Below are 24,202 nucleotides of genomic sequence, written 5' to 3' on the forward strand. Positions count from 1 at the left end.
ACTGCTGAATCTACCTAGCTTCGAAGTAAGAACTGCCTTGCACGGGAGGAAAATGCTGTGTTCGTGATGGATGTTGCTAAGGGGCCATTCAAAATTCTACCAACAGCACCGACTCCCTGTGCACGTGGATATGGAGGTATCTGCGGTGGCGGGCTGTTCTGACAGGCTTGTGTGTCAGTGTCAGAAGAGTGCTCGTGACTCTGTGCTTCTGTGCGCAGGGGGAAGACACTTGCTGTTCCCCTTCAGAACTGAGGACTCAAAACGGAGACAGAGAGAGACCTGCTGATTAAGCCCTTATTTAGGGACATTAACTCTTTTTTTCCTTTTTCTGAAAAGTGGTCCAGTGAAGGAATAAAGGCATATAGACGAGATAGAAGTTCCCTCTGTCACTGCACAGAAATGCCCAGTAGTCTCCAAGCCTAACCTGCCCCGGCCTCATCCGGTAACATCCGGGTGAACCCCTTGCTTGGGGATGGCAGGCGAGACAGGATTTTGCTTACGGTCTCATCAGTTTGGTTTGCAGATATCAGAGGTTTGCACATAACGTAACTATTCTAGCAGTGAACACACCATAAATGGAATATGCAGAATAACTCGCAGAAATTAGTGCTATCATTTTACCCACCCACACAAAACCCAAGGAACCCCTTCTCTTCCTTGACAGATGGATTTCAGAAGAGACGCCTCGGCTCAGGACAATCATTGTGGCCACAGCGTAACTCTCCACACTTGTGTGGGGTTTAATGGACTTTTCTTTCCTGTTCCTTAAAAAGCAGCGACTGGCACTGGCTCGAGCCCTGACTGAGGTGCAGAGAATCTGTCAAGTTTCTCTGCCGCTTCCCCGACCACAGTGATACGGTCCATGTGCAGATTAGCTGCAAAGCCATTCTTCCTCCAGGAGTGACAAGATCTCCCCCAGTAAAAAAGGTACTTACTGTATCCTTGAGTGCCCGTCTGCATTAACAAGGCAGGGGTGGGGCGGGAGGATGTAAGGAGTGTGGGGAGAAATGCCTTCAAAAGAAGGGCATAACAACGGAAAAAGTCACTGTAACAGAGTGGTGACATGGCAAGAACAGAGAGCGGCACTGTCACGGGCGGGGTAATCGTGTGACACACTGCTGTCACTCACCACCCGGCTCCCCGCCGCGCCAGCCAGACATCAAAGGCTGCCCCATACCATCTTACATGCTCTTTATCGGCTAATCAGCCCATTCTTCCCTAAATAAAGCCCTGCTAAATCCCCTGCTCACAGGGGTATCGTAGCCCTGGTGCCCATCTGCCAGCGCGGGTCAGCTGAAGCGGGAGGCGGCGGCTTGCTCTCTCCCTGGCGGCTCCGCAAGGTAAGGACAATGCTGGCTCCGAGTCCCCCGCTACTCCCAGCGCCTTGAGCCTCCCGCTCTGCCTTCCCTGGGTGAGGGCTGGGCACACCCAGTCTGAAGAGCTGCTATTAACGCTTGCAAAGGTAGGTCAGCTGCTGGCAATAAAATACTGGGGTCACGTTTACTTGCAGGAAGAGGAATAAACAAAATACGTGTTTCTTACCAGTGATCACGTGGCAGATGGATTCCCACCTCCTTCACGTGTCGGCGTTTTAGAGACGGTGGGACAGGATGGCCAGGCTTCCAGACCACTAGGAGGTCATTCCAGACCTGACTGCGAGCCTCATAGTTTTGTCACATACTTAAAACCAGTTACTACGTACAGATGTCAGCTACCCCAAACTAACTCTGGTGCACGGCAGTCCCAAATCTGGAGTGGAGCTGAGGCACCTTCTCCCTCAGGAGGACCCGGCTCGAGCAGAGGCATCTCTGGCCGCAGCCCTGCCCAGGACAGGTAGAGTGTGGCAGCAGGCAACGCCCTGCACCTCAAAACGTCCTGGAAGAAACCAGAGCCAGACGTGTCTCAGTCTTGTCCGGGCATCGGAGAAGAGCGTGCGGGGAAGTGCCTGCCTCACAGAATTACTGGAGTGTTGTCCTATATGAGGGGGATTACTATAAGAAAAAAGACCAAGCATCTTAAAAACTCCAAAATGGGGGCTTCCCTGGTGGCGCAGTGGTTGAGAGTCCGCCTGCCGATGCAGGGGACACGGGTTCGTGCCCCGGTCCGGGAGGATCCCACACGCCACGGAGCAGCTAGGTCCGTGAGCCATGGCCGCTGAGCCTGCGTGTCCGGAGCCTGTGCTCCACAACGGGAGAGGCCACAGCAGTGAGAGGCCCGTGTGCCGCAAGAAGAAGAAAAAAAAAAAAATTCCAAAATGGGAATTAGAATTAGGCAACCTTTTATCCATTCTAAAGAGCCTTCTAAGTGCCAAGTCCCTGGACAGATCCAATTGGATGTTCTGGAATCTTAACTCACCGGGTCTCCAGCTCTCTGTCCTAAGGTGTTTCATCCGGATGGCCCTTCATGGTTCAAAAGGCACAGTCGCATGCATCACCTAATTCTGATTCTTGTGAAGTGGCTAAAAACGTGGATTTCCTTTTCCCTTTTGTAGCTGAAGAAAACGAGGCTCTGAGAAATTAAACAAAGACAACGGTCCAAAGCTCACAAGCTCACGTCAGGCTGGAGCTGGAACCGAAGGCCAAGCCCCCTAACTCCAACAGCCATCGCCCTGCACTGGGCGGGCTTCTCCCTCTGTCATTTCAACCAGAGAACCTGGGCCCTGATGAGGCTGACGACGTGACCGGCTCTTCTTGGTGAACATGCGAGACAGACACTGTGCTGGGACACGTAGGAGAGCGCGGTACTGCCCACAGGTGCTCAGTGGCAGGGCAAGGATATACTGGCATTTGTAATTAGTAAGCAAAAACAATGATCTGGGGCTTCCCTGGTGGCGCAGTGGTTGAGAGTCCGCCTGCCGATGCAGGGGACACGGGTTCGTGCCCGGGTCCGGGAAGATCCCACATGCCGCGGAGCGGCTGGGCCCGTGAGCCATGGCCGCTGAGCCTGTGCGTCCGGAGCCTGTGCTCCGCAACGGGAGAGGCCACAACAGTGAGAGGCCCGCGTACCGCAAAAACAAAACAAAACAAAACAAAACAAAAAAACAATGATCTGCCCCAAATCCCCCATTAAAGCAGCTCCTGGTATCTAAGAAACTCTAGTTCCCGCAAAGGGCTGGGGCTGGTACTAAAAGAACACCGCGTGTTGTGTTTTTTTTGGCGGCACCACCATGTGGTTTGCGGGATCTCAGTTCCCTGACCAGGGACTGAACCCAGGGCCATGGCAGTGAAAGGGCCGAGTCCTAACCACTGGACTGCCAGGAAATTCCCATGAATACCCTGTCTTTGAGGAGAGAAAGAAGACCTTTTACAACTGCATTTCGTTGAGAGAAATCATCTCAGGACCTCTTGAAATCGTGAAGATGGACTCGGAGCCCAGTGCCCAACCTGCAGGGCAACACTTCTCACTCCGGCTCTGGACCGTTCCTAACGTGTTCTTTTTTTTGGAGGGGGGAGCGGGGGCGGAGGGAGAAGAGTCCACTGCACTTGCCCTACACGTGCTCAGTGCTGGAGGTGCGTGCCAGCACCAAGCAGAGCGGCACACGGCGCTGGGAGCCCCAGGCCCGGCCCCCACGCCCAGCCAGCCTGCAGGAGCTCTGCGGCCGCAGCAGAGTTTCATGGAACACACCACCGTCTTCCTTCAAGTCCCCGAAGCTTTCCAGGGTGGACCACAGCACACCTGGAGCTCCGAGTGTGAAAAGCCCCAGAGTTACTCTATCCGTGGGCAGTCCTGCTGTTCCAATAATCCCCACTACTCTGGACCCAACAGGAGTTGGGTCAGGACCCATCATCGAATTTCTGCAAGTGCCTTAAAAGTATTCAGATTAGGTATTTTTCCAGCTGTTCCAAGCATTCATCATACTGAGAGAAGGGCAGATACTGGCGATAAATGTACCACAGAAACGCAAGTTGGCACACAGCAGCCCCCCACACCATCTCATGGCTGCCAATCTGAACAGAGGACAAATCCAGCCCACCTTACCTTTTCAGGTTTGCTTTCTTCTTCTTTGTGGCCAAGGCACTGAGATTTTTAGGGGCATCTCTTAGCCCAAAGCTCTTAGCCACATGCCCGAGGTGGAGTGATCGGATGTGGAAGATGTGCTTCAGCTCCCGGGGGTAGGTCGCGTAGGCCCGGATGAAGGACTGCAGGGCTGAAAGACAGTGAGAGGGCGGGAGGCGGTCAGGACGGGTCTCAGCAGCCCCGGCCTAAAGCTCACCCTGCCGGGCCACGATGCACACACAACCAGGATAGCACAACAAACATCAACAACCTAAAGCTATACTTGTGTATTTTTCTTCATTTCTAAAAATAAGTTAAGTCTACCAGCCACAATGAGTAAACCCAATAAAATTTCACATTTTACTGTGTAGCTTGTAATAAACCTAGAGGGGAGGGTCCTATTTTCTTCTTCATTATAGTCTTGGGGTCTAGCACAGTACCTGGCGCACAGCAGGTTTCTGTTGTATAAATGAATGAATGAGAGAATGAGTGAAGAAACTGAGACAGGATCAATGTATACCATTTTCTTATGAAAAATGAAATCATCAGACCTTTATATTGGGAAAATTTTCCCCTAATTGAATTATTATTTTTTCAAATAGTTAATACATGCAAATGTCACAAAATTTAAAAGGCTCACAAGGCTTTATTATGATTGCCCTTACGTTTATTATTACTATACATTATCGTTACTGTAAACACTGTCTCCGCCCGGAGTGCCACCTCTAGCTGCCCATCTGGAGGAATCACTGACACCAGTTCTCCATATACTCACGGGATTTTAAAACCGAATTCGTGCTAATGCATCCAGAATCGATCGATACGGGGTTTCTTACCCTTTCAAAGAATGTGTAAAAAAAGGAAACAAAAACAGAATTGTAAAGAGAAAGAAAATTACTGAATTTCTAAAATAGCCCACAAACCAGTTCATCTGTTGAGGACTGCCAGCGGTTTAGAGCTGTTCATCAGACAGTCTATTGTGAAAGTTTCAGTCCTATTTTAAAGTTAAGAAAGAGGCCCCTGTTCTCAACCTGGCACTGGTCAGAGGCAGTTCCCAGGAGGGTGGCACTCTGGCTACCCCTTAACTGGGCACTCCTTTTTTAAAAAATTTATTTTTATATTTATTTATTTAATTAATTTTTGGGCCACGCCATGCGGCATGTGGGATCTTAGTTCACGAGCAGGGATCGAACCCGCACGCCTGCACTGGAAGCGCAGAGTCTTAACCACTGGACCGCCAGGGAAGTCCCTGGGCATTCCTTTGAGGAATCATTCTCCTATACCTTGTTCCCCTTAAATGTCTCCCGATAACAGTGACGGTCCAGTGTCTGCCCTGTTCTCACTCCAACAGGACGCGGGTGGGGGGGGGACTCTTGGGACTGTTCCCCACCCCCACTGACTTTACTTCCCCCGGAGCCCCGCCCTGCACTGCTTCTGATGGAAGCAGGCACTAAACACCAGCCTCTCTCGCCCTCGCCTGTTGAGCCACTGGACTGGCAAGTTTGCCCACAGCTTAAACGTAATATCCCAGCAGCACCTGGAGACTGGCGTTTATGAACAGTAATAAAAAGTGTCATTTTAGCAGATCAGCTCCTGGAAGGATCCTGGGAACCCATCAAAGCTCTATTTACCGAGCAAAGTGAACTCCTTTTCCCAATCGATGAGAAATAATAACCAAGGCAACCCCACTGTACCCCTCGCTTAACTCTGTGCTTACTCCCCTTTTTAATAACTGGGGACGAGGTTTTTCAAGGAAAATCTTTAACATTTCAAATGGCCCGTGCTGTTTGGAGAGTTCTGACCATATTCGAGTCCTCAGAGGCGAAAGCTCTACAACTATCATGACCCTGGAGACGCCAGCCTCTTCTCCACCTCCCTCTCTTTCCCAACCCCCAACGTTTACTCTAGACAGAAAGAGCAGACTGGAACCACGCCACGCCAAAGCAAAGAGTCTGCACCTCTGAAGCCTCATCTACCCCGATACTGGCCCAGGCCTTCTCACGCACCTCACTCTTGTGCTTGAGCAGACTGGCAGATCAGAGAGGATTCCTCTTCTCTGCACCAATCCTGAGAGCTGAGGCTGGAGAGCCTCTGTCCTGGGAGAGCTAGGTGCTCAACGAGCAGCTTTACGGGGATGGTGAGTTTGCCAAGAAACGGCAGAAGGGTTCTCTCCCTCGGCAACTGGTCAGGCAGCACCTCTCACTGCCTGTTTGCACTAAGCCTCCTCGTCCTCAAGGCTCCTGTCTCGCTGGGGACAGCGACAGTTGGTCGTCCTCGCATACATGCACACACTCCCAGGTTTGGCTAATTCAGAGAAGCAGGAACCTCAGATGGAGCGCAGCTGTCTGTAGGACCTTCCAAGGGGCAGGAAGTGGCCCTGCTGGCAGCACCAGGAACGTGTGGAAGGAAGAGGGCTGTGGGCCCGAGGCGAGCGGGAAGGCGAGAAGTCCTGAAAGGAGACGTTTATTTGGGAAGACGGATGATGCTCTAGCCAATCAGAGCAGGCAGTGGCACGCCACCAAGTCCCATTTCAGAGCCAGAGGATGACAGAATTAAGGGAAATCGATTTCAAAATACCTTCCAAGGACATTTTGTCCTTTTGAGCAATAAAACCAAATGCACTCTCGGACATCTGATCAGGAACAGCGGCATCGTGCAGATGAGGCTTTGGGGCAAGGAGGCAGAAAGGAGCAGAACCGCAGCCTGGAAGGTGCAGCTCATCCTCGCCCCTCCCGACCCCACCCCTGCCCGAGAAGAGCACGCGTCTGTACAGAGAAGGCGCGTTGCATGTTCCTACCCGGCACATCAACGGTGACGACCACCCAAAGAAAGGGCGAAAAAGGAGGCTGCTTGCCTGCCCCTCTAATTCTCCTAAAGACAAAGCATTCGGCCAAGGAGCCAACCTCCCTCCGATCACACTGAGGGGAGAGGGATGATTTCAGTAGTTTGCATTTTCTTGACCTCGAGAAGCATCCCTTCAGAGCCAGGCACAACCCCTACACGTGCAGCCCCTGCTCTTCAGGGAAGAGCGGCTCGAACCACAGGGGAAGTGGCGCTGTGCAGGCAAAGGACTCCGCTTTCTGAAATTTTCGTTCAGGACCCTGGAGTTCAAACTTAGGTTACCACAATTTTTACCACCTGAAGCTCTAGCTACAAGATGCAAGACATGAGGGGAGAAAGGGGTAACCGCTTCTGGAAACCGACCACGATAAAGTTCAGGTCATTAGCAACGACTGGGTCAGAAAATGCAAAAGGAAAACAAATGCATACTTGGCCCAGTTTCCAACTAGGTTTCTGCCGTGAAGGCAAAACCCAGCTGCTTTGTTAATTATTCATGAGGTGGGTTCTGAAATGGCATAAAAGGGAAGCAAGTCAGTAGTGGGGAATTTGCATATGCAGATTGAAATGCAAAAGACAGTATCAACTCCTGGGGTGTGGCAGTTATGTGTATATTCCCCCCAAACCGCCAGAACTCAATCCTAAGTAAGAGGAGAGAGAAGAATAGGGGAGAACCTAATGTCTGCTGTGGGGTGACCGAGATCTTCTACGGGCAGTTTCCTTAAAAGACGATACATTTATTTCCTCCTTGGTACATAAAACATTGGGGACTGGCCCCACTCCAACATCCTTTAAGAAGAAGGCAAGTAACTCTGTTTCTTGGTATAAAGTTCAATGGTAACGATAACGAGAGAAAACACAAAGCCGCATTCTCTAAGGACTATTGACTGTAAGTTTTACTCTGAGGACCCAGTCACACTGAAATCGTTGCAGGCTCGCTAGAATACCCAGATGACCTCTGACACTGACGTCATAACGATGGTGTTGTTCCCCTTCACTGCAACTCTGCTATTAACCCTGAAATCCTGCTGCAAACACTTGACTGTGCATCGTACAGAAAGCTGACGTTGCCTGACTTTCAACAAATGACCGAACTCTAAAGTTCCACTGAGACAAACATTCTATTCCTCCTGACAGAATATTCCAGTACATCTTTAAAGGCAGGTTCTCAGGAGGAGCCTTAGGAGTTGCTGAATTCACTTTAGGGAAACGCTAGGACAGGGTATTATCAGAAACCAGACTGGAATACGCACTGATTATTTATCAGCAGTTATGGGGCAATTACTGGGACGTCATCTCTCATCTTGGGTGGTTCTGATTAAGGACTGCCTAACTAAGGACTGCCTTTATGACGTGCTAAGGTATGTAACAGGCACTTGCAAATAGTTGCTAACTTAGTTCTGTCATCTATTTCCAGATGACCGTAACTGCCCGGTAGCCAGTCTCCCAGCCTTCACCCGTGCCCACAGGGTTTGTTCTCACTCAGCAGCAAGTGACCTTTTCAGACCTGTCAGACCACATCTCTGCCCCAAGCCCTCCAATGGTTCCCCTTCCACTCGCGGTAACCGGGTCCCCTGGATGGCCTCCAGTGGGCCCTTCCTCTGCCACCCCTCCCCTCCTTCCAGCCACACTGCTGTCCAGGAGTTCCCGTGCACTCTGACCCCCACGGCCCAACCTGCCTGGACGCCCTCTGTCGGAGCCATGGCGCGGCCCCTCGTGAGGTTTCTGCTCAAGCATCGACCTTCAGGACAGGGCTCACTCTGCCCTCACCCCTTCATCTCCCTCACGTGCTCTGTTCTCTCCATCGTTCTCATCACCTTTCCCTAGACTCTCTAATTTATATGGAATTTACTTACTGTGTTTATTACGTTCATCTTCTGCTCCCCCACTAGAATGTTCTAAAGGCGACAATTTTTGTCTGTTCTGATCCCTGGTGTATCCCAAGCACCTGGAACGGCGCCCAATTCAATAAATATTTGTTAAAGGAACGTTGTTTCGTTTTTTTTTTTTTTTTAAAGATTCAATTCATAAAAAGAAGAAAGGATTCTATAGTGTTTATCTATTGGTAAGCCAGCCTGGCATTCTTCTCAAAATAGCAGGTAACTATCGAAAAGAACTCTGGATCCCCCAACATGGGGGTAAGTCACTAGCCAAGACACACACGTTCCAGCATGAAAGACACGCAGCTGTTCGAAGCTCCCTTCTCCCGTGCTCTGCTCCACACTCCAAGTGAACTGTTGAGTGCATCCTTAATGCTTGGTGATCTCAGGGGCCAACTTATCCGATAAAGGCACTGAATGTTAAATTAGTACCTAACTCTTTTGTAAATTTCCCAGGAACTGGGTTCATGGCCTACAGCCCTTCCTCAGCACTGTTCTTCTCATTTTCCTTTGTCCTTTCAAACAGGAACTGCTTGGGTCTAATGATTCCAGCCCTTGCCTTCATCTCTAATTTCCATCTCTACAACTATTCCTACTGACATGTCATATCTCTTCTGTCTGGTTTTCTAAGAAAGAGAAAAATGGATCCCTGAGATCCAAGTTGCTAGGTCAAAGCTCTAGTCCTGACGTAAGCCAAGATAAAGCCTCATTTGTGCAAAACACGGGGAAGGATGAAATTAACATTTAATATCACTCTAAAGCCTTCCGTGCCTGCTTCCAAACCCTGCAGAATTAGGGAGATTGAAGGCTTCTGCTGGTGAGCAAAGACGCCTGGTTGGCCTCTCAACCTGTCTGGGGGGCGTGCGGGTGGAGGTGGGGACGATGCCCTGCAGGGTTACCCATCCACAATCACCTAAGAAATCGACCAACCTTTCTTGGCCCCGGAGACCGTCCTCTCACTGGAGTGCACGTAATCTTCAAACACCGTCTGCAAGACCGTGGCTCGCTCTCGGATTTCCTGGGGGCCAACGGAGCGGCGTTTCTGGGAGGGTGAAGGAAGGATTAAAGGAGAGACAGTCAGAGTCAGGAATAATGAAGCAGTTTATAACAGATTTAATAACAGTAAAATCACACAGTAACCACAGAGGGGCCAACAAGGGTAATCCTTTCAATATTACTAGGGAAAAAAAGGGAGCGATGAAGATGCTAAAGTCAAGTGAAGATGAGGGTGGGTGGCTTGGTGAGGGAGCAGATCACGTCTCTTCTTTATTTACTTATTTACTTTCCTTCCTGGCCTCTTATGACTCATGTTCAAAATCAAAGTCTACTGGAGACACTTTGGAATTTTCCAAGTCCAATTCCGGCCTTTAAAACACCACTGGACACAAGCAGTTTTTAAAGGCGTCTTGTATGGCCCGCTTAGGCCTTCAGTCTCCTCCCCTGCCTTATACTCATTGGTGGAAGCCTGCCCGTTCCTGTCTAAGAGCATCCCACAGTCACCTGACCACAGGTGAGTCTGTCCTTGGATCGTAGAGCATATGCTTCCTCTTTCGTAGGAGGTTCAGACTCTGAGTGTTTCAGATTCACTCTTTCAGCCCAGACCTCTGTGCTGAGTTCCCAGGAACCCACTGAGGAGTGGGCTGCTCCAGCAAACCACGTTCAAGACGATGGCATGGATCGTTGCAGCCAACAGTCCCTCTGTAAGAACTCACATCTGTCTGCATCAAAGACCTTACAGATGGAAAATATTAGGAAAATAGAAACTTCTCTTCTTTTCAGCCTTTAGCAACCCCAGAGAAAAGATTTCCTTTCTTTATATCCCCCTAAAAACAAGTGGCTTTTGTTTCCTGCATCTTAACACGAATGTTTTCTGTTGAACGTGAAACCAAGATCCAAAAGAACCCGATCTGGCTAGCGTGCCTCCCCAGAGATGTTGATTCTTTGGATGGTGCCAGTTAAGCTCTACCCACACTCACCCCCCAGTGTGGGTCTCACCAGCGTGAGGCCCAGCTCATGCTGCTTTTAACTCCTGTAGAGGACAGGGTGCGAGCCCCTGGGTCTGGCTGACCGACCCTAACCCCGTCACCCGGGTCTTTTTCACATTTAAAGCTGCCGCAGAAAGAATAAAGGGAGGAGAAGGAAAAGCCTCCTTCTTCGGAGAGACATTCGTCTCTGTGTTAATAGAGACTTCACAACCTGAAAATGTTTTTAGTTTAGTCAAATCATTCCTGCTACCTGTTTGGTTGATGACAGTCTATCTGATTTCACGGTACATGGTCCCCCTAAGGGTTTTATCCACTCAAATGTCAAGAGAAAAGTCACTCAGGAGCTGTGTTACGAAAGTGGACATTTGCTGTTGTCATTAACAAGGATTTTTTTTTTTTTTTTACCCTCTTAACTGATGTGAAATGCAAACTTTTTTTTTTGCTGCCCTCTTTTCGTTAAGCCACCTCAGCAGCGAAACTGTCACCTTCCTTGCGGTTTTTTTTTTTTTTTTTTTTAATATGAATGTGAAATTAGCAAGGATGCCCTTTCCCCTGGCGGACCGAATCCTCTGTTATTAAAAAGTAAAGCACTTTAATAATGAAAACTTTTTCCTCTTTTTCCTGTGTTTTAACTGTTTAAAATTAATGAGAAGGGCAGAATGGTTGTCAAAGCGATATTGAAAGCCGGGCAGCCAGGACCGAATAAGCACAAAAATCCCTCTAGAGTGTTAAATAAACAGAGCTGCAGCCCTCTCGAATCCCTCTGTTGGTTATTGTATACATTCTGTAACAGCTCTCAGAATAGATCTGAGAGCCAGGGAGGCAGAGAGGTTTCAGAATTCCAATAAAGGCCTCAAATTAAAGACAGCCTGGTGCGAATTCCAGGAGAAAATTAAAGAGACCTCAAGCTTAAGTGACAGGTGACTTGCTTCTGTGTCACAACTGTCAGGGGATTTAGTGATAATATGGCAATATATTACAAAGGGCTTTTCTTATTTCCCCCTTTAGGTTTCAAAATGAGGTATCTTTTCTTCCCAACCCAAAAAAAAAAAAAAAATTACACATACATATAATGTGAGTGTGTATACTAGTGAAATATGTAGAAAAAAACGCGATAAAACTAGGTTCACGTGTTTGAAATGATGAGGTCACTTTAGTAGAATATAAGAAAAAGTTAATGGCAGAAAACATAATATACTTAGGAGAAAGAAGGTCTTACCCCGCCACTTCCAGAAATACTTTATTTTAAAATTGCCCCTCTTGAGAATGAGTATTTTTCAGCTGTCTCCTTGGGAGGACAGTCTGAATTTAAACTGAAGACACAGGGAGCAGAGTCATGCAGCGCTGGCTCAGCCCCAGACAGGTGAACGCTCCCATAACGAGAGGGGGTCAGAGCCTGGAGGGCACACCCCGCAGCACCGGGGCCGGGGAGGGGGGTGCTCTCCCGCCCTCAAAGACGCAGGCTTAGTCCTGCTTCATGAAGCAACTTGCAACTAGCAGGCTGTGGGTCGTCTAGAAAAATAACCTCTCCAAAGGTCTAGGCGCACTCAATACCCTTTTTCTGTAAAGACCCCACTGATCTTGGAGAGGAGAGACAATCCACAAAAACTAGGCTAGGGGCTTGTGATCTTATCTGAACCTCTCACCATGCCAGTGAGCTTTCGGTTAGGATGAGCTTGCAGGCGTATTTCATAGCACAAAAAAGCTTTTAGGAAAAGCATGTTTGGGTTTGTGTTTATGCCGTGAAGACGAAAACTCACGCCTATCACGAGGCAACAGGTGAGTCTAACAGCTGGGCTGGGTTATTTTTGTTGTACACAGTTTTAGGTGGTAGCAGTTGGGCGGGGTGGCGGGGGCTGGTTATTTGAAGCATGTGTCTTGAAATCGCCAACTTCTGAGGCATTTTTAAACTAAATGGAAGGATTTTGTTTTAATCGTTTTATTGCCAAGCTGAGTTTTACCCCCACGGTCCCTAGAACCTTCTGAGCGCTTCCCAGTCAAGTTGAAAGATCAAATTTATTCTCTTTGTAGGTGGCTGAACATTCGTGCACCCAGACGTAGCTATATATATTTTATATACCTAACTATGAAATATACATTTTACAGATGCTTCACCTGCTTGCGTTCTGTTCACAGGAGCCCCAAAATGTATATGCCAAAGGGCACTTACAATGGCCTCCAACCAAGCTGGGTGAAGACGGGCATTATGATGAGGTGCCTGGCTCGGTGTGTAGAAGGCCCAGCTACTGAGCCCACATTCATCTGTCCGGCACCGGCCTGTGTGCCAGAGAGAACTGCCCACATTGAGGATACCAATTAAGACGTACTGTATTTAAAACAGAATTAAGGGACTTCTCTGGTGGCGCAGTGGTTAAGAACCCGCCTGCCAATGCAGGGGACACGGGTTCGAGCCCTGGTCCGAGAAGATCCCACATGCTGCGGAGCAACTAAGCCCGTGTGCCACAGCTACTGAGCCTGCACTCTAGAGCCCACGAGCCACAACTACTGAGCCCATGTGTCACAACTACTGAAGCCCGCACGCCTAGAGCCTGCGCTCCGCAACAAGAGAAGCCACCACAACGAGAAGCCCGCGCACCGCAACGAAGAGTAGCCCCTGCTCACCGCAACTAGAGAAAGCCCGCCTGCAGCAACAAAGACCCAACGCAGCCAAAACTAAAAAAAAAAAAAAAAAAAAAAACAAAAAACAGAATTAAGGGCTTCTGTGGTGGCGCAGTGGTTAAGAATCCGCCTGCCAATGCAGAGGACACAGGTTCGAGCCCTGGTCCAGGTATATCCCACATGCCGCGGGGCAACTAAGCCCGTGTGCCACAACTACTGGGCCTGCACTCTAGAGCCCGCAAGCCACAACTAATGAGCCCATGTGCCACAACTACTGAAGCCCGCGCGCCTAGAGCCCGTGCTCCACAATAAGAGAAGCCACCGCAATGAGAAGCCTGCATACTGCAACGAAGAATAGCCCCACTTGTCGCAACTAGAGAAAGCCCGTGTGCAGCAACAAAGACCCAACGCAGCCAAAAATAAATAAGTTTTTAAAAAAAGAAAAAAAAAGCTGTAAAAAAACCCCAGAATTAAAAGTTGTACCAGCATTTACTTTATTCTCTTTACTGTTCACGTGAGGCACGCACATAATATACTCTTGCAGGCTGTTTATCTATGAGATAATTAGTAAGGAAGTCAATTTAGTTTCGTTTTTCTTCGTCCTCTGACTTTAAGGTAAATTTGGTCCAACAAGTGGTGTTTATGGATGTGTCATCTAGAACCTGGCATGATTACTTGAGTTTTCTAAGTTAACCAGTTATTTTGGTGTCAGTGAAAGCCCAACCTTGATTAGCACATCTTCTTTTTAAAACCAAAGATCACCAGACCTTAAAAATATCAAAACATCCTGTCCATCTGAGCAGCAATTCAGGGTTGAGGTGAACTCACATGGCCCAGAGTGTGCAGAGCATGCTGGGCCTCGTTTTATTTAAACCTCACAGCAACCCTCCAGGATGGGTACTCGTGCTGTCCTCATTCTACAGATGGGGAAATTGAAGCTGGGGAGGAGGAGATAGTCTGCTCAAGGCTGCAGAACGACTGGCTATAAAGCAAGGACTCGAACCCAAGTCTGTCCGACTCTGGGCCCCAGCTCTCACCCACAATCTTACGATGGCTCCTCAAGCCCCAGCCAGTCTTCAAGGCTGGCCTCAGGCCACAGAAAAGGCTTAAGGAGAGGAACTGGGGCTGCCAGGCCACAGAAGGGCGGATGTTAACAGAATGGCTGTGGCTTGTTCCCCGAAAGAGCAGAGGGAACGTTCTCTTGCTCTGGGGGAGCGTCCTGCCGGAGGGGCCCTGCACCCGTCCACAGCTTCCCCAGAGACGCGCAGGGGCACACGACCATCGGTGCCCGGGAGAGAACTGGGCTGTGTTCAGGGGGTAAATACTGACACCAAAGCCGGTCCTGGAAACAGTGTAAGGCTAGATTATTCAAACCTTTACCATCTCATTTTGTAATTTTGTGGCTTGCTCTTATTTCTGGAGAGCAGGCAGATGCCAATTTTCCACTTAGTGTGAAACAGCAAAAAAAAAGGCGCTGGGCTTCATGTCAATGAGTCTGGACTTTAATTCCACATCTGCTACTAACTGATGTAACAAAATAATAATAATAATAGTAATAATAATGAATACCCTTTGGTACCTGTGTTGGGACTTTCAGGTTATTTCCTACTCAGCCCTCCAATCTCCTTCTGAGAACACTAATATTATCTCAGTTGTACGCATAAAGAAATGTACTCATGAACCTTAGGAAGGTCCAGTACTGGCCCAAAGCCACACAGCTGGTGAGATGAGGAACTGGGCCCTAAGGCCATGCTCCTGACCACTCTGCTGCTACGAGCCGCCTCAGACAGCTCCCCAGGTACCCCTGCTTATCCCACGTAGCTGTCCCGGGGCTATAATTAAATAGCTGTGGGAACATTTGAAAAAAAAAAAAACCCAAAAAACAAAAACAAAAAACCCAGAAAACAACTGCTCCCCACCCCACCTTTCCACCCGCCCCCCCGCCAACTAGAATTTGCAGTAGTTTCCAAAGAACAGAGGAGTGTACCAAGACCAATGAGTGTCTCACTTCTGGTCAGTTCCCTTGACAACAGACTATCGATAATATGGGATGGTCCAAAGTCTCGTGTGTCCTGGTTGTTCTATAATGAAATATCTTAAAATATCTTAAAATAACGTGTTGATCAATTGAGTCCTTAATCACTTTCTTGCTCATGGGGATCTTTGCTGTGGTACCATTTACTGACCAAATTTCACCTTTATGAAAATGGCTAACGTTACCCAATTTAACAAGCACTTTAGTTCCAATTTCTTGGCTTAACTGATACTAACAGAGGCTTATTGGTACATGGTGAAGCACAGGTGCTTTGAAGTTAGATGGCCTGCTTTCACACCAGGAGAATCAATGATTATTGTGCCCTCGTGAATGTTCCTTCAGCTCTCTAAGCCTCGGTTTCCTCATCTATAAAGTGGGACAGCAACATCTGCCTCACAGGGCTGCTGAGAGGATGGAACGGGACCAAGCGTGTAAAGAGCTTAGCACAGTCCTGTCTGGAACACAAGCTGCGGTAACGGACACCTGATTATCATTTCCTCCCCTTTTCTTAGATACATTTCCGGAGGTACTCTCTGGATCAGAACTTAAGTCGGGGTCAGCCAGATGGAGTCCCTGCCTCAGGGAGAATATTGATCCACATAAAGACACGTCCTAATGCACAGAAGAAACTCTTAAATTCGGTCTATTTGGCTCTGACTTTCCAGTCTATCCTCAGGCATCAGAAATGTAAAATATCCAAATAATTAAAACTTCATGGACGAAATTACGCCCAGCAACATCATTACACACACACTGACAAGTACATGTGATACAATGAGTAACGCGGTAGAGTGGGGGGCGGAGGCGGGGCAGTGATTCCGAGCAGGAGGGAAGTCTCGGAAAAGGAGCAGGAAAGGATCCCGGGCTATCTGCAACTGCTCAGGATCTCCAGGTGGAACTGCGCGGATAATAAAAATTTTTCTTCTTAATGATCTCAACGCCACTCTTCCTCTGTGTACAGCGAATGTTAAAAAATGGATGAACTAAGTGTGTCCGAATGGAGATTCCGAGCTATTTATTTTTTCCATGCTTTCTGGGGTGGACGGGTCTAGCCAGGTGTCCTTGTTGCTGATCTCGAGAGGAGCCACCAGGGCTGAGTGTGTAACGCTGCCTCCAGACTCATTCTGGCCTGGGATGAGACCTGCTTTCTGGGGAGCTCGCTGCCGCCTGGCAGACGCGCAGGAGGGACTGGAGCCCGTTAACTAACCGGGTGAGCCCAGCAAACATGTCCAGGAGCAAAGACAGAAAAAACACCATCAAGATGAGGCCTCACCTAATGTTCATGGTCCTTAAAATACACGTCTTACTTGACAGAGGCAGTAACTGCCCCATACTCAGAATCACTGCTTCCCCAAATCAGGAAATGCGTCACGTCTGTGAGCAGCAAGCGCGATACATAATAAAACTCACCTGGCTTCCCCATCGTCTCCCTTTAAAACAATCATCCCGTGTCAGGACAGACAAAATATCTTCCATCTTTATCTCAGAAACACTGTAAAAGGAAGGGCACATCGAGGTAAACCTTCGGTTCTTTCAAAAACATTTGGAATCTTGATGCATAAAACTCGCCTCTCATCAGGCTAATTCGATATAAAGGAGAAGCAACACTTGGTCAGGGAAAGGGAATGTTTTCCCAAACCTTTAGGAATTTGGAAGGAAGGGGCCCTCTATGATATTAAAGGGACAGACAGGGTAATATTCCCAACAATTTCCTTCCTGCCTGATACATTTACATTTATTTAGAATTTATACATTTATTTAGAACTTATTTATACATTTATTTAGAATTTCCTCTATAGGGATCATGTCATTATTTCTTAGTAAATCTGGAACACTAAATAAATAGGCCTGCTCATAGATAGATGACCGTGCCTTGAGAAGACGAACTAAAGAAACATTCCCGACAGTCCCTTTAGTTTCATACTTAAAGGAAGGAGGTGGCTGAAGACCCTTAACTGTGGGGCTTAACCAAACACCTGAGTGAAGGTGAACAGGTGACCAACGCCCATCGCCCATCATGGCACCAGAACTCTCTCCTAATCTACCCTGAGGGATCTTTGCTGCTCTAGTCTCTTAATTATTCAGGGGTGAGGACCAAATGATCTCTGGTGAATCTAGAGCCACATGCGAACGGCCGAAACCAGAACTCAGGCTTCCCTTGTGAACAGAAGCCGTCAGCAGCCAGAATAAGACACTCCAAGCTGCCTGGCAGGGGAGTCTGGACAGCCCACCGTCCCCCACGGCTCCGGAAGGCCCCAGCCTTCGCCCCAGGAAGGGCACGCGGCAGAGTCCTGTGTTAGAGGCAAGGAGGGAAACAGACTCCCCAGGGAGAGAGGAAGGGGGAAGGAGGAGCTCTGGGGGAGAAAAACAGATCATAAAAAGATAAATGATTTTCTTGTATGTTGTTGGGTTTTGTTTTTTTTTTCCTAAATGTAACAGCAAATTAAAACATGAATGGCAGCCTCTTCTGTGGGAGAAGACAAAGGTGACTTTCCCCCAAAGGTGACTCTGACAAAGCTATGAATGAACATGTCATGTCTGTGACATGATCTGCCTGAGCTGTGTCACTGCTTCCCCGTACACCCCCAGCCCCCAGCCCTCACCGTTCTTTCTTCGCTGCCAGCTCACAGCCACGTGGATTTGGAAAATATTTTTACAGAGTCAACCAGAGAATGCAGAGTACATACCAAGAGTGTAGGAGTTGGGCGGGGGGCGGGGGGAATGTTCGCGGCTTCCTAGAAAATGTTTTTCAAATGGGAGAGAAACGTTATGGCTACTAAATTTGCATCTCATTTATGCCTGGAAAGCTGAAGGAAGGTAAGAATCAGAGCCCAGCCCTGCCTTCTCCTTTTTCTAGCTGACCTGCCTCTATTCATCACTTCTTTTCTTGAGGAAAAAAAAAAAAAGAAGAAGTACAAAAGTAAAAGCAACATGAGAACTTGGGGTCAGATCCTGAAGTGGGGAGAAAGAAAATGGGTATAATGGCATTTGCAGCCAGGGATACAAAGAACTAAATATGCCACAGAAAGGCACAGTTTCCTCAAATGTTGACCTTCAGCCAGGGCACGGCTCGTAGGCTGTATGTGTCCATATGACAATGTTGGGGGACCATCTACCCTAAGTGAACAGGAGATGGGACTGAACTGGAGTGATTTACAGTTGAAAAGGGCCTTTTCCTCGGAGTCTAAGAAATCGCTGCTTCCGAGGAACAAAGCACATCTACTCTGCTTATGTATGGTTCTATCAACAAACCTGAATCATCCCACCTCACTATGAAGAGAGACAGCTAAATAGATTCACGGAGCTGTCTTATGCCTGATCTAAGAAATAACACATTTCGAGGAAGCATTTACATTTTAATGAACCAATGATGACTTTCATCAGAAACACGTTTAAAGGAGAAGTGGGAAAAAGTGAAGAAGCTGGCAAACACCAAGAAGTCGGAAGGCTGCAGAGACAAAGTTCCGGGCGTTCAGACAGAGGCGAAGCGGCCCGGGGCACCTGTCTCTAGCCCTGCTAAATGAAGCTGTCAGGGCGAGCTCCACGCGCTGGGGGTATGGGGGCGGGCGGCGATTTTTGCGATGGCCCTTGCTGCTGAGAGCCTCCGCCTGCCCTCCTGAATCTTCTCTGTAATTCATCAGCCATCCCAGCAGCCCGCCGCCTGGCTCTCAGGTTCTTAGGCACCAAACAGGCACACACGTCTTCCTCCTTTTTCTGATATTTAGACGTGTACCTTTTGTATTCCAAGAATCTTCAAGTCTGCCTCTTTCCATGGCATGCTTTTTAATTAGTTCTTATTAGATTTAGTTTTTGTTATTAAGTCAAAGAAACAGTTTCTATATAGATCCCCAACATACAGCCCTTCCTCAAACAGAAATCAGCACGTGTAGCACACGGCAGTATCGCAGCGACAGATCTGATCATCACTCGGGTTGACTACGTCTCACCGGTGAAGCAGCCAGTGGTCCAGGACCAGGCACTTCAATAGGTGAACTTTCAGGGCAGAAACCAGTGAGGCTGGACTCCTACAGAACTCTCTGCCCCTTAACTGAATGTTCCTACACCCCCTGTAAGAACATTATTACAGCACGTAAGACCCAACTCTCTTCCTTGCGGTATTTCCCAGTCTTCGTCCTTCTGAACTTCCTCCCCGAGTCTCTGGCATCACTGAGTTCTCTCCTGACTGTGAACCTTGTGCTGAATTTCCCATGAATGCTGTGGGATCTTCTTCCAGAAAAGATCATCAAAAGGGAGGACTGTCTTTTTTTTTTTTTAATAAATATATAAATAAATTTATTTTTGGCTGCATTGGGTCTTCGCTACTGCGCACGGGCTTTCTCTAGTTGCGGTGAGCGGGGGCTACTCTTCATTGTGGTGCGCGGGCTTCTCGCTGCGGTGGCTTCTCTTGTTGCAGAGCAAAGGCTCTAGGCGCACGGGCTCAGTGGTTGCGGCGCGTGGGCTCAGTCGTTGTGGCTCGCGGGCTCTAGAGCGCAGGCTCAGTAGTTGTGATACATGGGCTTAGTTGCTCCACAGCATGTGGGATCTTCCCGGCCCAGGGCTCAAACCTGTGTCCCCCGCATTGGCAGGCGGATTCTTAACCACTGTGCCACCAGGGAAGTCCCAAGGGCTGTCCTTTTTATACCTTTAAAATATACCCAGCTCACCAATGACTCATGTTGGTGCTAATTATTATTTTCCCTTTTTCAATTTCAGGCTTACATTTGAACCTTCCATAGCAATCAACTGGAAGGCGTTTATTCGAGAACAATGATGAGAGGGAGAGAGGCAGAGGCATCTATGCTGACAACTCTGTGCTGGACCATCACCCTTTGACTGCGTAACTGTCTGCACCCGTTTCTCCGAGGAGATCACATCACAGTGAACAAGCACAGGAGGCCAACCAGAGAGCGCTGCTGACGGGGAGGAATGGGACAACGTGAACTTGTGGGTCTAGAATGGAAGGAGGAGGGAGCCATGGAGGCAGAGAGAGGCTGCCAAGGTGCAATGAGTCCCTCCTCTTGTGGGACAACACACCTCTGAGAATACCTTCTACACGTACACGAATCGCCGGGACAGAGGGAAAAAGCTACGGCGCTGGGATAGGTTTTCATTTCGACCCCCCTGTATTTCTGGAGTGTAACTGCCTGGTCGGGTGCCGCCTAGACTCGGAAAGGGCCGCAGTGAGAAGTCTGACACGGCCTCCAGCCCCCAGGAACTCAGAATCCAGCTGGAGATGGAGCTCCTGGTGAAACGTTGACTGATCTACATGAGATTTTCTCTCACAAGTAAGAGAAGAGATGCACGTCTTCCTGAAACAAACAAAAACCACTCCTTCAACTGACAAGCTGTATCAAGATGAGAGAATTACGTAAGAGGAAAACCCACACCATCTTCATTTCTGCCCTCTTGAATTCATCGGGAGCGGGTCCTCGCCTCCCCCGACACTGAGGGGTGTGAAGCACATTTTCTGAGAAAGCTTCATTCCACGAACGGTCACACCAGCAATCTCGGAAGAGTGTTGAAGTCTGACTGGGGACAGGGGAAGTCACCGAGTGGCTTCTGAGCAGCTGGGCCACTCCTGTGCCCGGCGTGTACCGTGCCACCACCTTGGGCATCACACAGCTCTTCCTGTGCCTCCAAAAACATTCTATGCATCACTGTGCTTTCTCTGAGCAGAAGAAATTCGTGAAAGTAGATCAGTGTGAAAAACCGCATGCCTTTAGAAGCCCATTTTTAGAGCCTGTTACTTTAGATTTTATGGAAAACATGACTAAACAAACTCATTTCTGTGGCCCAGGTGGATGCTCTCTGCTTTCATCACAATCACCCCTGGCCAGCTCGAGCCACTGTCCTCTGTCTTTGCTTTCTTTGTCTTTCCTCGGGGAGATCGGGGTTCGATGGAAGCCCCTGGCGAAGGTTCCATGCTGCCGAGCCCTGTGGAGTCCCCGACCCAGGGCTGGAGCTGGGGGCCTGACGCTGGGGGATGTGAGAGGCTGCCATCTGACTGGGTGCACACGAGACAGCAGCTGGACAGCCTTGGCCACAAACATGTGGTACATGATTCACCTGCCCCTCATGGTTTCTTCCCTCGTTTTCCTTTCCTGGGGGAGGCGGAGTTGTGTAAAGAATCAAAAGCATTATATTTTTCCAACTTTAAAGGTCCTAAGCGTTCATTAATTGCAAGAAACAAAAATGGTGACTAAGAGAGATCTTTGAGAAGCTGGCTGGGTGGGTGGTGCACACTGATTTCGCAGCAGGAGCAACGCCAACACAGACTCTACCTGAAAGAGAGAGCGCAACAGATCGTTCTACGCCTTGGAATGGCAACGCAATGAAAACTGTCATGTGCTGATGGCGTTAAGGGTTTCAGTCTTTGCCACTGGCTATTCTGGGACTCACTTAGGGATCACAAGGGTTAATGGCTCCTCGTCAGCTTACAAGGCCCATCCACTGTAAGAGGCGACAGAAAATTAATTAGGTGAGATCAGCCGAAACCCCGTGTTTCTGACTCACTTGATTTTGTGAGAAGCCAACGAGTTGACATATTCTGCCTCCGAAGGAGCCAAAATGAGCAGGCTGCTCCCATGGCAGCCAATCCGGGCGGTTCTCCCAATCCGGTGGATGTATTCAGCAGGTGAAGACGGAGCGTTGTACTAAAAAGGGTAACAAAAATGAAGGCATTCGCAGATCAAGGGACTGCCATTAATTGGAAGTGCAATACCCCTCACCTGCCTCCAGGTATCCCAAGAATTAAATCCTGGTGCTATGGTTACCCTACCACAATCACAAGGAGAAGTCACTCAACCCTGAAACTCCTGGCTTCATTGGAAATAACAAGGCTCCGACACGCCAACAGGAACAGTGGCCAAGTTTCAGATAAACGAGACGTCTTCTCGTCCCAGTATCTCCTATTTAATTTCACTTCTCCACAGGTCTCTTCATTTTCCTATTTGCATCTTTTCACTGAGGTGACTGGGCAAGGTGAGAATGCAGGCAGGTGGGCGCAAACTCGCGCAGGATGGCCGCACGACCTTGGCCTGCTTCCTCAGTAGACAGGGCAGTGGGGCTGAGGCCACGAAAGACGCTGCACAGGGTACGGAGAATCAGGTCTCCACCACCTCGCTGCAGGCCACCCAGTCCCAACGGAGCAGAGCTGCAGGCCAGTTGAGAGGCGCGTTCCCCTTCCTGCAGGGAGACGCCTCCGCTCCCACGGACAGTGTTCCTGACCCGGCAAAAGGGCCAACGCTCTAACTCAGCAGAACGGATGCTCTCTATGGCAATAACGTCATCGTCGTCAACACCAATTGTCCCTGTACTCATTCTGCCCTTTTCTTCTTCGCTGCTACATGCATCAAAGACCAGAGGGCCAAGAATATGATGGGAGGCCAGGCATATTAAACTAATCAATACCCACAATTACAAGAAGGCTCTCAATGACCAATTATATGTGCCTGGCCTCCTGCACATTAAAATCATCCTCGCCTTCCTATTTCAAATCTGCCCCATGCACAGCAGGAAAGAAGACACAATGCCTCTAGTCGCAAAGTCCTCATGTGCTGTGAGCAGAGATCCCTAGCCAGTGACAGGCATGCAACTCCACTAAAACGTGAATAAACCGTGACTCACGTAAACAGGGCCCTGTCCCCTGGCCCCCGTACAGAAGGGCTTAAAAATACCACTCTGCAGACTAAGAAAAAACAAAACTAAAGCCACTAGACTAGCGCTAACACCTCTACCCTCTGGCAAAGCATCTAAGGCTAGAGGTATGTGTAAGATGCTGTCAGGGCCTTAATTGCCCCCTGCAGGTCAATGTACATGGACATAGCTCTCAGGACAGCTGAGCCATCGCCTTCTGGACACGATGAGGCCTCCCAGGGGCCCAGGTAATTCCTGTTCTTTTCAGCTTGCTGAAAACTCTGTGTGTGACACACATTAGTCTGTGAGCAGGGGAGCCTGCCCCTCCCTCCCACGGCTGTACCGTCTACAGGCTGTGCTGCAGTGGTCAGGTGGGCTGGGTTAAGGAAAGATGCCAGGAGAACTGTGCAGATCGGGCTGGTTGCCGCCTGGTGACCAGGGCAACACCCAAGAGGGTGATGATAATTACTCTACTTAAAGCCAATGCACCTACTCACGATCACACATTCTGGCCTCAAGCTCGCACCTTAACAACTTAAATACATTACCTGGACAATCCACGTGACTTGAGGGAGATCTAAGCCCCGAGCCGCAACATCCTTCAAAACAGAAAAGAATATGGCTTAGGACAGAGTTTCTCAACCTTTTTGGGGTCATGGATCCATTTGATGATCTAATGCAAACTCTGAGGGCTCACCCCCCAGGAATGTGCACAACTCCAGGAACCCACTGACGTCCACCTGTGGGTAAAATTCCAATTTAGAGGCTAGTTCTACAGACCCCGCAGGTGAGGCAGCCACAGCCCACTTCACTAAAAGAACACCATCTGCATGTAGGCCTGAGAACTAAGTCATTATCAGACAGTCACCAACCAGACAGACAAAAAGTATAACAGCAATGGAGATGTTTTTCTCTCTTCTCTTCAGCTGGTCGCCATCTCAGGAGCAAAGACTCTGCTCTCTGGTTTCTGGCCATTCTGGCAGAGAGACTAGAAACTGGGAACCTTCCAGTCTTTGGCAATAAAGGTACACCTGGCATTCACCTCCAAGCACAAGTCACACCAAGAGTAGCCCCAGCCAACAGGTACTGAGCGCTCACTACACACCAGACAGGGTGGAGAGCATTTTACCTGCGTCATCTCGACTCACTGTCAAAATAACACCTCAGGGGCTTCCCTGGTGGCGCAGTGGTTGAGAGTCCGCCTGCCGATGCAG

The 24,202-nt window shown here is 48.9% G+C and overlaps 1 protein-coding gene across 1 annotated transcript in view; it reads right to left on the reverse strand.

The window, feature by feature from the left end:
• The window catches only part of DDX31 (DEAD-box helicase 31), a 72,949-nt gene that overhangs the window by 15,180 nt on the left and 33,567 nt on the right, over nt 1-24,202 (reverse strand). Inside the window, 5 exon segments of the mRNA XM_029202929.1 lie at nt 3,979-4,147; nt 9,645-9,756; nt 16,764-16,845; nt 21,867-22,006; nt 23,537-23,587. Coding sequence (XP_029058762.1) covers nt 3,979-4,147; nt 9,645-9,756; nt 16,764-16,845; nt 21,867-22,006; nt 23,537-23,587 — 554 coding nt within the window.

Source organism: Monodon monoceros, unplaced genomic scaffold (assembly GCF_005190385.1).
Source record: "Monodon monoceros isolate NGI ecotype Baffin Bay Population unplaced genomic scaffold, NGI_Narwhal_1 Super_Scaffold_5, whole genome shotgun sequence".
Lineage (NCBI taxonomy): Eukaryota > Metazoa > Chordata > Mammalia > Artiodactyla > Monodontidae > Monodon > Monodon monoceros.